The sequence below is a fragment of the Salvelinus alpinus genome, chromosome 17, assembly GCF_045679555.1.
Source record: "Salvelinus alpinus chromosome 17, SLU_Salpinus.1, whole genome shotgun sequence".
NCBI classification, from domain to species: Eukaryota; Metazoa; Chordata; class Actinopteri; order Salmoniformes; family Salmonidae; genus Salvelinus; species Salvelinus alpinus.
The window spans coordinates 31,952,580-31,967,062 of record NC_092102.1 but is presented as its reverse complement, the minus strand read 5'-3'; the positions used below and the strand labels follow the sequence as shown (position 1 = coordinate 31,967,062).

The following is a 14,483-nucleotide window of genomic DNA, read 5'->3' as shown; positions in this document are numbered from 1 at the left end:
CTTCATTTAGCTCTCCTTCCAGTTCTCTGCTGCCAATGACTGGAATGAACTGCAAAAATCTCTGAAACTGGAAACACTTATCTCCCTCACTAGCTTTAAGCACCAGCTGTCAGAGCAGCTCACAGATTACTGCACCTGTACATAGCCCATCTATAATTTAGCCCAAACAATTACCTCTCCCCCTACTGTATTTATTTATTTATTTTGCTCCTTTGCACCCCATTATTTCTATCTTTACTTTGCACATTCTTCCACTGCAAATCTACCATTCCAGTGTTTTACTTGCTATATTGTATTTACTTCGCCACCATGGCCTTTTTTTTTGCCTTTACCTCCCTTATCTCACCTCATTTGCTCACATTGTATATAGACTTATTTTTCTACTGTATTATTGACTGTATGTTTTGTTTATTCCATGTGTAACTCTGTGTTGTTGTATGTGTCGAACTGCTTTGCTTTATCTTGGCCAGGTCGCAATTGTAAATGAGAACTTGTTCTCAGCTAGCCTACCTGGTTAAATAAAGGTGAAATAAACAAATAAATAGAGCATGTTTGGGATGCTCTGGATCGACAGCGTGTTCCAGTTCCCGCCAATATCCAGCAACTTCACACAGCCATTCCACAGGCCACAATCAACAGCCAGATCAACTCTATGCACTGTATGAGGAAAATGGTGGTTACACCAGATACGGACTGGTTTTCTGATCAACGCTCCTACCAATTTTATTTTTTAGGTATCTGTGACCAACGTATACATATCTGTATTCCAACTCATGTGAAACCCTTAGATTTGGGCCTAATTTATTTATTTCAATTGATTGATATGAACTGAAATTGTTGCGTTTATATTTTTGTTCAGTGTATTTAGGCTTGCCATAACAAATGGGTGGAATACTTAGACTCAAAACATATTAGCTCTTCATTTTTTATTAATTAGTAAACATTTCTTAAAACATAATTCCACTTTGACATTATGGGTTATTTTGTGTAGGCCAGTGACAAAATCTAAATGTAATCAATTTAAAATTCAGGCAACACAACAAAATGTGGAAAAAATTAAGGCTTGTGAATACTTTCTGAAGGCACTGTATTATCTGTAGACCATGATTTATAGACTCAAAAAGCTCATCATTGCCTTGCTATTAGAGGGCTCCAAGTCAGGAATGGATAAACGTCTGCTAAATGACTGAAATGTGAATGTAATGGTACCTTCTCTAGTGTTGCGAGGTCCATTGGGTGGTATATGTACTCAGCATAGTCAGGGTGCTGCTCCAGAGCCACAGGCTTCCAGAAGGGCTCAGTCTGCCCACAGAAGAAACAAGTATTAGTTCAACTCTCATAAACAACAGAAGCGATAGACCCATCTCTAGCCCACAGTGGGCACCTAGAGGACATGAGAAACTTTCACTAACTTACCCCCGGCTGTTTCATCTTCTGCAGGGCAAACTTCAGCAGGTAGGACAGCTGTTCTATCGTTAGCATAGTCATGGCCTTGCTCTGTGTCTCTATGCACTCTGCTACTGTGATTTTCTGGAAAAATGACAAAGTCAGGACAATGTACCATTGACAAATAGTAGCTGGGTAAACACAACCACTCACAGTAGGTTGCTGGGCTGGCTATTAACTATGCATCTACAGTATGTCATCATCTATAGTAGACTGTGGTACTAGTCCTCAGAGGCAACATCCATCTAGAGAGGGACGATAAAGATCCTGCCCACTTTATGTTAGCCCCATCTAAACAGGCCTGGGGTCCATTCCATTTAAATTACATAATTGGGAAGTACCACGTGTAGTACCATTATTATAGGATAATATGTTTATTTTTATTTTTTTACTAGAATGCAGAGTCCAATTGGAATTGACCCCAAGCCTGCCTCCAACCCCATCACCTGACACCCCAAAGAGCAAGCGGACATTAAGCTAGTGGTTAAGTGAGAATGTGCCTGGAACACTCCCACACCGCTTGCACACGTATATACACCTACACACCCACACGGCACGGCACACACGTGAGTGAGTACCTCACACTCTGGACAGAACCAGTCACCCTCGGGCTCTGCTGGCAGTTTGAGGCACTTGGCGTGGTACACCCTCGGGCAGAGCTCACAGCAGAGCACCTGGCCCTCGCGGTGGCACAGCCAGCAGTAGAAGTCATTCCTGCTGTCCTGCGGGACAACATCAACAGGGTCTGTGGTGAGTGATGACTGCTTCACATAGTAAAAGGGACCATGTCTTAGTTCTGACTGAAATGCAGGCAAGAGAAACAGGGGGCGGGTTTCAAAACACACGCAGAAAACAAAACACAAAAGGTGCAGTGCAACAGAAACACACAGATAATCACAAAGTGGCAAGTAAGGCAGGGTAATAAGCAACATGTAATGCAAAATAAGGCAGGCACCAAACACAAGACTGTTTAGTTGGTCTAGTCAATATCAATGTAGGCCTATACGATAGTAATGTCATTGTTCTTGATCTAAACCGTAAGTTTGTGTTATTGTCATCTTTTTATGTTGTCAGACTTGCAATGTGCAATTTCATTGATGACTTTCCCTGGTGGACCAATAACCAGTTTTGTGTTGGGTATCATGCTTGACACCGCATCAACCCACATCAGCCAATCAGTGAACAAGACACAATACTAGTCAGCACATATCTATGTGACTGTTCAGAATGTGTGACATGTTCATTGTCAGTGGAACTGAATTCAAAAGTTTGTACTTGGGGTTGAATCATGTCATACATGTAAAACAAAGCATTCACAACACAAACAAGCATATTTGGCAGGCATATCTACTCTTTCCAAAAAAGGCAGTTTAAAAAAAGTATTCCACTCTATAAACAGTTATCATGATTAATCAGCAGGCAGATAAATCATCTTAATAGTCAATCATCAATATATGTTAGACATTTTTGGGATATGAACAAATGCATCCGACCACAGAACATGAAGCAGAGTCTTTCATTTAAACCTGGAAGCACAATCAGTCATGCACAGGTGCACAATCAGTCATGCACAGGTGCACACACAAGCACACTTACACAAGCGCACAGTCACAAACTACACCCCCCCCCCTCCACCCCACCTGGTCTTTGTTGTTGCTGTGGACGGCTCCAGGTTTCTTCTTCTTCTTCAAGGGGCTGGGGGAGGTGTCTGAGGGGTAGTGGCCGTTGGAGGAGTGGGTTGGGCTGGACACTTTCCTCTTCTGAGTCGCCAGCACCCGCTCTGCTGACCCGGGGTCAGACACTAGTGGCATGAGCAGAGGGGACACCAGGTAACCATACATACAACACAGAGAGTAGCAGCTAATAGGAATCCTAGAAGGACAGAGACTAGATCCCTGGCATGAAAGGCTAGAGCGGCAGAGGCACTCCCAGTCCCAGGCCACTCTACACAATGACACTCAGATGGGGGGTCATTGAAGGTCAAAGGCAGTGTAAATCCTCAAGCATTCTTTTTGTTAGCAGAACCCCTTCATTGAGAGACTTAATACGGTGGTGATTTCCCAGGAATACTGAATCCAACCAGATAAGGGATTTTCGTCACCAAACCCTACTGCTTGGTTTCCCAATCTGGCAACAAATGTCATATGTTAAGTCAGTGTGGTTGGGCCCTGTGATAGTGATCACGTGTGAAGGATGCCTCCTAAATGGTGACTTAGGCTAACATCCACAGCACGTGATGGTGAGGCTGAACCCGTGCAACAACCTCAGAGGTAGTGGTGATACGGTTTTAACTGAATGGCACAATGGTTGCTCTGTGTAGCTCCATGAGATCAACATCAAACAACAAGTATGTTTAACGGTAAGATAAACACTAGAAGAAGAATACTAGAATAAGTGGTCTTCTCAAAATACAACATTGGTCTTAGCATGCAGGGCCTTGTTCTTACCTTTGGATCGCAGTGCCACATCCATCCCCTCTACCACATCCGACTCCGTCTGTACCTCGTCCTCAGCCAGACTGCACAGCACAGAATGAAAGGAGGAGAGTCAGTCACAAACAGTGTTCACAAAACAAATCCTGTCACACAGTAAACAAGTGGAACACCACCTAAGGCAGGGTCCCAGGGGACAAAGTCACCAGTGTTTCAGCAGGTTTCCATTGTGGTTACCTCATCAGCTTTATTGAGAAACATCAGTAGGTTACTAATGTTACCAAATCTAAGGCGCAACCGATGTGGCACAGAATTGACTTGATCACGAATTGTAAGTCGCTCTCGATAAGAGTCTGCTAAATGACAACCACATTTTTTTTCAGTGTAATCATGTCTTCCTATGCATGTCTATAATCATTGGTAATCACAGTAGGATAAACTTTAGACGTTGGGAGTTTGTGTTCCATGGGGTGCCACTGGAGAATCTCCATGGCAACAGGTCCTCTTTATTCAGCTTGCACAAGTGTTGCAATAAAACGCAACACTTGTGCTTCAGCACAACAAATAAGGCCATCCAACCGAGTAGGCTGTGTGCTCCTGTCCTCCAGGACACAATGGAGAGACGAGGGCTTCAGTCCTGATGAGGGCCATGCATTGACGAGTTTGTTTGCATTCCCATTTGCCCACCTACCTACACTAAAAAAGATATTTCTGTACAATGCAAGCTCATTCAAAAGAGCAACGCCTTAAACACATTTTGGGAGTTTCAATGATTACAAAAAGACTTCAACAAATGCGTAGGCTACGTCACAAAAGGGTTTTCACCTTCAAAATGGACGGTGACTCACAGAAGATTGCCTCAGACAGTCATGGATGAGAGTGTAAAAAGAAGGTGATTTTTGGTAGCCGCTCAAACCCCAGCTCTCACAACTGGCTATTTCTATACTGAACAAAAATAAATGCAACAATTTCAACGATTTTACTGAGTTACAGTTGATATAAGGAACTCAGTCAATTTAATACATTCTTTAGGCCCTAATCTATGGATTTCACGACTGGTCAGGGGCGCAACTTTGCGTGGGCCTGGGAGGGCATAGACCCACTCACTTGGGAGCCAGGCCCACCAACTGGGCAGCCAAGCCCAGCCAATCAGAATTCGTTTTTCCCCACAAAAGGGCTTTATGACATAGAGAAATACTCAGTTTCATCAGCTGTCTGGGTGGCTCGTCTCAGACGATCCCGCAGGTAAAGAAGCCGGATGTGGATGTCCTGGGCTGGAGTGGTAACACGATTGTGAGGTCGGTTGGACGTACTGCCAAATTCTCTAAAATGACGGAGACGGCTTATGGTATAGAAATTAACATTAAATTATCTGGCAACAGTTCTGGTGGACATTCCTGTAGTCAGCATGCCAATTGCATGCTCCCTCAAAACTTGAGACATCTGTGGCATTGTGTTGTGTGACAAAACTGCACATTTTAGAGTGGCCTTTTAAAGTTCTGGGATCTTTTATTTCAGCTCATGAAACATTGAACCAATACTTTACATGTTGCGTTTATATTTTTTGTTCAGTATAGAAACCCACTGCACCAGATCACTTCAGTAAGCTCTACAGAGTCAACCTTAGTCTGACTAGCTTGCTACAGGTTTTTACCTGTTACATAGATCTGTTAACTAGCCTGTTCTTAACAGCTGAAATAAGATTTCCACAGCAAATCATATCAATAACAAACAATATTGTACAAAAATGTTAACTATAGCCTCTTCCATTTACAGAAACGGCCAAATCAAAGCCTGGAGCTTTTTGTGTCTTTGGTTTTGCTCTCCTCTAATTCCCTCTCAGGAAGAGAAATGAGGAGAAGAAAGGAGGGATCCTTGGTGATGAATGGGGTTCTTTGAGAGTTCAGCCCCTCCTTTGTCAGGGCCACTGAGGGCCTCGTTCCAAGGATGTAGTCGTATTCATCGTACGCTTAAAGAAAATAATCCTCAGGATCCAACACAGGTCACACGCTGAACCAGACCCAATGCCCTGCCCCTGGTGACAGGAGAACGTCTAGGTACAGGTAGCCTAATAAGCTAATATTCAGCACTAGATCTAGAAGAAAAACATGTTCAAGAAGTGGACAAGTGGGAATGTTATAGATGTTCTCAGAGGAACATTTGAGACAAAGATTTGGATAAGATTAGAGTTGATATATTCTTCAGAATCCACATCCATCATGGTCATTGATCTGGAAGACAAAAAGGACAGAGTAGAAAAAGGAGAGGCACAATGCTCCAGAGCCAGAGCTGAGGGTAGCCATTGATGCACCCAAGCATGACTACCACTGTGAGAGGCCATTAACTAAATCTACTAAGCCAATAAAGCCACCCTCATTAACACGCACTGTAAACCTTGACGTCCTGCTCATCAAACCAAGTCCATGACACTGATCATTCATAAACCTAAGGTAATGCTTAACAACCCTGTCACCACATCCACATGAGAAGTCTCAATCAATAAATCACTAGGCTTAATCGCCATTATCAAAAAGACTGAGGCATGAAATCACCCATAATGCCATCTGGATAACGAGAGAAGATCAAGAAGATACAAATGGAAGAAAAATCTAATAGTATCCAGCATATGAGTCTTGTCTTGTTTAGACATGCTGCCCTTCAGGGCCTTCCTGTTCCGGGCACAGAACAAAAAAACGAACGAGGCCCACATGAAAGAGTGCACATGTTAGCCAACTCTCTGTGCTACGTGTCCTACCAGCGAGAGCACTGTGAGAGGACTGAGCACTTTAATCATGCAACCCAGCAGTAAGCCAAGGTTCACACTCGTTATTCACTCAAAAATAGGCCCACCGAGCAGCCAGAGTGACACAAGAACCACCTGATCCTGTAGCATCTAGCTAAGCAGATTGTTTAGTCATCCTATGTTCTTCCAGAGGGCATTTCAGACCAGGAGCAGAATTCCTGAAACCTGTCAGAATCACAGGAGAACAGATAGCAAAAAAATCTTCAGTATCTGTGAATATTCCAGACAACCAAAATTCAGGATAACATTGGCAAACACCACCAAAGGATTAATAGCTGATAGAAGAAAAAAAAACACACATTGAATCTGTGCCTTGAGATTCCACTGGATCCTCAGAGACAGGCGAGCAGAGGCAGAGCAGGGTTCTCTCGTCACAGAAAATGGAGGCCACAGCCGACTCCCCTCCCCCCTCTCCCCCATGCCGACCGAGGCTCCAGGCACACACACGAGGACCAGGAGATCCGTGGAGATTACAGCTCAACATCCAAACATCAAAACACAGTTAAGCCAAACCACTGTCACTGCCGAGTACAACAGGAGGGAGACCGACGAGAGACAGACGAGAGAGAGAGAGAAGAAATGCAGCTAATTGGAAATCAGTTATCCATTGTAACCCCCATCTTCAGTTTCACTTTTACTGTGCCCACTGCTGTCAAATAATAATTAGGCATAATAATAAGAAAGATAAATAGTTTGATTATAAGAATAAAGACATCTGGCAAACTTAGGACCTATCCCTGGGGAGAATACACTGTCTCTCCGTCTCATGCAACACAGTTGTGTCTAGTGCAGAGAGAGGGTCTGGGTTCCTGCTCTGTAATTAGTGCCATGAAAGCAGGGTTGTTTCGTTGAATGCTTTGTGTTGGTGTCCTTGAATCCACTGAGGATCAGTATTGTTGATGGAGAAACAACGTGGCGCCCTTGTCACCCTGCAGCCCCTGACCTCCAGAGAGAAGACCGACTGAGGGACATAACAACGCACAAACAACACCGTCAAGATTAAATTTACCGTTTGCTCAAGACAATATGAAACCACTAGTTTTAGGCACAGTCTTGCAGAAATAGGTTATATGCTTTTGCCTGCATTTCATACTATAATCACTGCAAAAAGATAAGATTCATTATACACATGATGAATTTTTGTCAATTTTTGTTCTTCATCAGAAATAATTCACACTTAGTAGCATACCTTGTCTTATACCACAGAATATGTAAGAAAAATCCTTCAGCCTGATTTTTACACTGGGCTGGGGGAGATGAAACAAAGATGGCTGTAGAATTTTCCAGAAGCCACCGCTCTCACTGCGATTGTCAATCTTTAACCTCAACTGCTGCTGTAATTGGCTGGAGGCTCTGCAGGGCGGGACCGGATTGGTCGGCTGTGGTATGCCACACGACTCGCTGTGCGCAGGCTTCTTTCTTCCTTAAAACACATTTTCTGCTGCAATGCAGATTCCCTATGCATTAAAACTGTGTAATTTCACCTCGGTTTAAAAGGTTGTCAGTCTGTTTTGATTGCGACCGAGTGAATGGGTAGAGGTTTTAGAAGAGGGTTTTTGAGTTGTTCTTTGTGGTTAGGAGGCAGTAAATCACAAGCAGACCATTTAAAAGCCTGGTGTCCAATTTACGAGCAATGCTGCCTCAGCTAACCCCAGCAACCCCAGAGGACTGCCTAAAGATAACCTGTCACCAGATTACTAACATTAGGCCTACCACTAACATAACGCTAATGGAGCTCAACGTGAATTTATACACATCTCCAAGCTCACCTAATGATTGTTCAAAATTATGTCAATTTCTTTTTTTCCGGGGGTGTTGGATCACTTTGGCTTTGTCCATGAGTGTACTGAAATGTTTTACTTTTTTATTTAACTAGGCAAGTCAGTTAAGAACAATTCTTATTTACAATGACGGCCTACCCGGCCAAACCCGTACGACGCTGGGCCAATTGTGCGCCGCCCTATGGGACTCCCAATCATGGCCGGATGTAATACAGCCTGGATTCAAACCAGGGACTGTAGTAACGCCTCTTGCACTGAGATGCAGTGCCTTAGAGCGCTGCGCCACCCATCCCCCATCCTTTCATGAACCACAGTAAAAGAGGAAGCTAACGTAATGGTGGTTGATGTGCCATTCACATACTGTAATTAGAACATGCTTTGTATAGAGCCAAACCAAGGTGGTTGATAGTGAGGATGTAGAAATTCTAATATAGATTTGACACCAAAGTTAGCTCATAACTAATAATATACATTCATTTTTCTAGAATTGTAGACATATCAAAGTAAAATGTGGATTTTAAGATCTGCCGTGCCATGGTAACTAATTACATAATTAGAACCTATGAATGACTTTCTGATTCATGCAAACATTTACTTTTAGGCACTATTAGGAAACAGGTAGGGAAGGGGCTAGTTATTAATTGTGATTCATTATTTGAATTAAGAACCATAAAGTAATGTCCTATTAAACACCTGTGGAAACAGTACTATAAAATGATACCAAAAAGGATTATTGTGAATTGAGAGTCAGATATGCAGTTTCTATAACCTACTTACAATAGGGGACATGATTATCTTAACACAAGTATTTCAGAAACGTCAAACCAGGCATTTAAATGAAGCAGCAGATCAATGGTGTTTTTGTCTCTACAGCTATAAATAGGTGAGAGGCCCGAGCAGTGCAGGGGGGGGAAAAGAACACAAGCACACAAATACAGACAAGTATGAGTTGAGCTGAAGTCAAACAAACCATCACACAAACAAGATACACACAATCAACAATCATTAAAAATGTAATGTTTCTCTGGGTGGCAGTTTGATTTGTAATGACATGAGTAGAGCATTACCCAGAGGGACACTCAGTTTCTAACACAAAATGGCCACTGTTTGAGGCACAGAGCAGAAGAAGCCGCTTTACAAGGATGAGTGCTACAGAGTCAGCGTAGCACTGGCCTGTAAACTGGAGGCCTTTGGCCGTAAATTGAGACCCCATATTCCATGAGCTTCAAAACAACTAGATTACACAGGGCTACAAATGTGTGGAGGAAGAATGAAATGTACCAATTTCCCTCAGACCCTCCATTTTTGGTTAGGAACACTGAATGAACTCTGAGGACTCAGTTCTGATGAGGGTGAGACTGGAAATGAATTTAGCCATATGAGGCAGGTAGTCGCTGCTTTGTTCGTATTTGCGTCAATTGGTGAAGAATTCTCTTTCATATTTTTGTATTAAATTTTTTATTTAACTAGACAAGTCAGTTAAGAACAAATTCTTATTTACAATGACGACCTACCCCGGCCAAACCCTAACCCGGACGACGCTGGGCCAATTGTGCGCCGCCCAATCCCAGCCAGTTGTGATATAACCTGGAATAAAACCAGGGTCTGTAGTGATGCCTCTAGCACTGAGATGCAGTGCCTTAGACCGCTGCGCCACTCGGGAAAATCTGCAGATATTAATTATGAAAGTATTAATTTTGTCCCCCCACACACTACTTACTGTAAGAAACCAGTGTTGAGTTAGCTATCAGCGTCTGGAGACCCCCCGCCCCGGTCAGTCTAACATTCTCCCTGGCCTGGCGTGACACACTAGATCACAACAACAAAAGATACATAACACCCCCCCAATCCCACCACCCCACTAGTCCTCCTCAGCCACCCATCCCCCAGCCATGTGTGCCATGAAACACAAGGATGGCACAGCAGAAAAGAGATAGATAAGAGATTGCCCATTTGTAGCTTACTCTCTTTTGCATTATAAAAAAGACAAGGAAAACAAGGATTTGCCATGGTCCACTCTGCAGTCCACCGCATGGCAGCCTGGATGTCTGGGGAACACATGTGAGCCTGCCTGCCTGCCACACAAACACACCCACACACCCACACACACACCCACACCCACACACCCACACACACACACACACACACAGAGAGAGAGCAGAGTCCTAACCCAACCCCCACCTAAGCTCTCTGTGGTACAGGGGCCTTGCAAAGCCCCCCCACCCCACTCCTTTGGGAAAGCAATCTGTGATTTTCAGGTATTCACATTCAGATTTGCACAGCAACAGTCACACAACAGAGAAGGAGGAGGAAGGAATGTTGTAATTAGAGTTGAGATAAAGAGACAGGGCTTACCTCTGTGGATGCATGGCTGCCTGACACACTGTTATGGCAACACTTATAAAACATGGAGGACACTCTCAGCCGGGGAAGGCTCCGTTCTTCAGGCAAGGCGATCAGGCCTGTCTGATGGTAGCCAGGCCCTGACTGGCCCCTTTGTCACAGGCGGGATGTAAGACCGCATCCGATTGGCCGAAGGGTTTCCTGAGTAATTATCTTTGTTCAGCGCAAGCAGAAGCAGCTCTGAGTGCAGGAGAGACATGGAGATAAAAAAAGAGAGAGAGCTAGGCCCAAATCACAAAATAACAGACACACAACAATGTAATACTGTTTCCTAAGGTTGCATCTGGTGCAAGTTGTGTTATTTTCACAGATTATATAGTAGAAATGGCAGCATCTACTAAATGAAAAACAGACAGCGGGGCTGCTCTGTTGTAACCTCCATTTTTGTAGAGAAGGCCTTTGTCTAAACCCCTCCCTTCTTCTCAACCGCCTTCAGGGGAGAGAGGGCACATAGGCTCGTTCTTCAACAAAACTACAACCAAGGCCTGGAGAAATTGCACACAATTTAAAATGTAGACCAGGGAATGTTTCCCTGGAATATAAGTGGAATTAGACCAGGGAATGTTTCCCTGGAATATAAGTGGAATTAGACCAGGGAATGTTTCCCTGTAATATAAGTGGAATTAGACCAGGGAATGTTTCCCTGTAATATAAGTGGAATTAAAAGAAAAACTGAATGGTAAATCCAGATCATAAAAAAACAAACAAGATTAACATAAAAGGAAACGAGTTACAAATATTCTGTAATAAATATTAATAAATTCAAAAGAAAGGCTATTTATGGGCTTGATCTAAAAAATACACAACAACAAAAAACGGCCAATACTTTTTAGGCAAAAAAGATTTGAAAAATAAATATATACAATAGGTTACATATTGTTATATACCAGGGGTCAGCAACAGGCTCATTTGTGATTTTTTGGGGGCGCCCCTGAGTAGTTTGGGGGTTGTTTTCGGTTTAAAAAAAAGACTAAAATCACCAGCCCCCCGAAAAAAGGTAATTTAGGAAATCTGTTCCCAAGTATTCCAATTTATTTAAATGAGGCGTGATTGTGTCTCAATGTAATCAAGGCATGAAATGATTGTATTTGAAAATAACAATCTATTTTTTGGCTGACTTGTGGTCAGTTTGAAGTGTACAAATTACTATAATTATATTCTGGCCCCAGACGATCCACTCCGACAAAATTCGGCCCTCGGCTGAATCTAGTTTCTGACCCATTATAAACACTACCCGTAATCGCTAATTTTGGGGCACAGTGTTATGTTTGTTGTAGTGCTGTTTAACATTCTATTCTGTGGATGGTTATTGTTCTGGAGTATTTATAAGGCCTAATCCATAACATATAGGCTAATTTCTGGTCTTACAATTGAGGTTGGAAGTAGCACTTATTACATTAAAGAAAAGTTAGGAAAAGGGGAGACATTTTGTAATGCCAGACCAGAACAAATGACAGTATGTGCGTGTACGTGTGTTCCAAGGAACCTCCCGCTTGCATCATGTGCTTCGTGAAAATCATCAATAATTCACTGTACCTGGGTAACAGCACCTGTCTGTTATTGTTAACTCGCAGACAGACCAGTTTGTCAATTGGAGTAGGTTTTAAATAGCTCACCAGGCCACACTCCCAACACAGAGGTTACAAGAAATGGTAACTAAGGCTCGCACACATTGAATGTGGATCTAGCGTTTTTCTGTTTCGTCTGTCAACATTTTTCACACAATTCCAAATGTAAAATCGTTGCGCACTTGGTTCTCAAATTTCGTTCAGAGGTGCTAAATATTCTCGGCCAGCAAACGCTATTGGTGTGTCTGAGCCCTAACACTCTGTGCTTGTAACTTCTACTACTCTTCACTGTGCCTTCACCATCTGCCACTATTCCTTACCGCAGGTGCAGATATGTGAATAGCAAAGCCATTAGGCTATATCATTATAGCCTTTCCGGCAGGTAGCCTAGTGGTTAGAGCGTTGGGCCAGTAACCGAAAGGTTGCTGGATCGAATCCCTGAGCTGACAAGGTAAAAATCTGTCGTTCTGCCTCTGAGCAAGGCAGTTACTGTTCCCCGGGCGCCGATGACCTGGATGTCGATTAAGGCAGCCCCCCGCACCTCTCTGATTCAGAGGGGTTGGGTTAAATGTGGAAGACACATTTCAGTTGAAGGCATTCAGTTGTACAACTGACTAGGTATCCCCCTTTCCCTTTTGAAAGGATATGTTGTTGTGAGCACATGACATGTGTGCTTGGTGGAGAATTGGGGCTGGAAGAACACAGAAATCATTGGTTTCATAACACAATCCAAGCACGTGCAATGCTGTCCTCTAGTGAATAAAATTAGAATAACGTCAGACAGATTCAGACGCCCCTGGCCCTCACAGGTTCACGATTTCCACCGGTGACTCTTCACACCTGCCTCTATATGAATACTTATCTGACATATTTGTCAGCCCCAACCATGCTAATGTGACAACTGTCTAGCCTAGATAGATGGACATACGCTGAACTATTTGTGCGGTGTCTTGCCTAAAAGGTCAACTGTTAGACCAGAGGGTTATTGGTTATTCACGCTGTGCCTTTTTGCCGCTTGCTCTGTTAGGGAACTTGGCCGGGTTACTGTGAAACATTTGTTTGACAAATTTGTATGACAAATGTTGTCGAAAGGACTAGGTCTATATTGATTGGTTTTCAATCAGCTCATACTCCTGGTACCTTGACCATTGTGTAATGTTTCCCGAACAGTTAACAGTTAGCTAGGTTTAAAAAGTTAAGTGTACAGAAAATGTCATCCATGACTGTAGCTACTCGGTACTCCACTTACAAAAAGGACATATTGATACAGAAATGGACATATCTATAAATCCTGGCATTTGTACAAATGATATGGCAGAGCCAAATTATATCATAACAGCTCATATCAATATGGTTTGACAGCCTATACTAAAATACATATAATTGTGTTATTATTGAATGTGAAGGCTGGGGTCAGGAGTGGCTGAATGAGTGACAAGCCAGGATGAAAGATTGTACCATCATTGACAGTAGGATTACACTAATGTGTACCTAGTTACCTAGGTTGGTTCCTTTAGGCTGTACAATTCCATATACTTAACAGACTTGTAAAGTGTAACTACGTAGCTATATCAAACGGGTTCACCATCACCACTAGCTACTTCCTTTTCGTAGTGGGCTTTGTTGGCTACAGTAACTAGCTAACGTTAGCTAGCTAACTAGCTGCTGACGTTAATAATAACAACCGTTTCCTGATTCACATTGAGAAATATTTCCTATTTTACACGCTTTATTTTGCTAAAACTAAAGGAATAAATGGTATTTCACGTAAAACAATCAATACGTACCCGATAATGAAGATATGTATATAAAATAAAATCTGACTGGACGGAATGAAAGATGGCTTGGAGGTATCCCTTCTTTCCCTCAACATTGATTGGGCGGATTCGATTACACTGAACCTTGGGGCACCGGTGCATGGTCCGTGACATGCATCCTGCAGAAACATAAACCACTTTTCCATAACATATATTTTCAAACTAGTTTTCATTGGGAAGGCAGATAAAGCGTTTTTATCAAAAGCAATAAATTTTGCATGCGAAAACACAGA

At 42.8% G+C, this 14,483-nt stretch overlaps 1 protein-coding gene across 4 annotated transcripts in view; it reads right to left on the bottom strand.

The window, feature by feature from the left end:
• Positions 1–14,343, bottom strand: part of LOC139542778 (MYND-type zinc finger-containing chromatin reader ZMYND8-like) — a 31,574-nt gene extending 17,231 nt beyond the window's left edge. Inside the window, exons 1-7 of one of the 4 annotated variants that reach the window (XM_071348602.1) lie at positions 14,221–14,343; positions 10,818–11,045; positions 3,894–3,964; positions 3,087–3,247; positions 2,025–2,246; positions 1,417–1,530; positions 1,210–1,302 (exon numbers count right to left, since the gene is read on the bottom strand). In XM_071348602.1, coding sequence (XP_071204703.1) covers positions 1,210–1,302; positions 1,417–1,530; positions 2,025–2,246; positions 3,087–3,247; positions 3,894–3,964; positions 10,818–10,831 — 675 coding nt within the window. In that variant the 5' untranslated portion in view covers positions 10,832–11,045; positions 14,221–14,343. Of the gene's footprint in view, positions 1–1,209; positions 1,303–1,416; positions 1,531–1,992; positions 2,247–3,086; positions 3,248–3,893; positions 3,965–10,817; positions 11,046–14,220 lie in introns of those variants that run through there. The other 3 variants (XM_071348603.1, XR_011668548.1, XM_071348604.1) reach the window with 3 other exon arrangements.
• Positions 14,344–14,483: the final 140 nt, after the last annotated feature.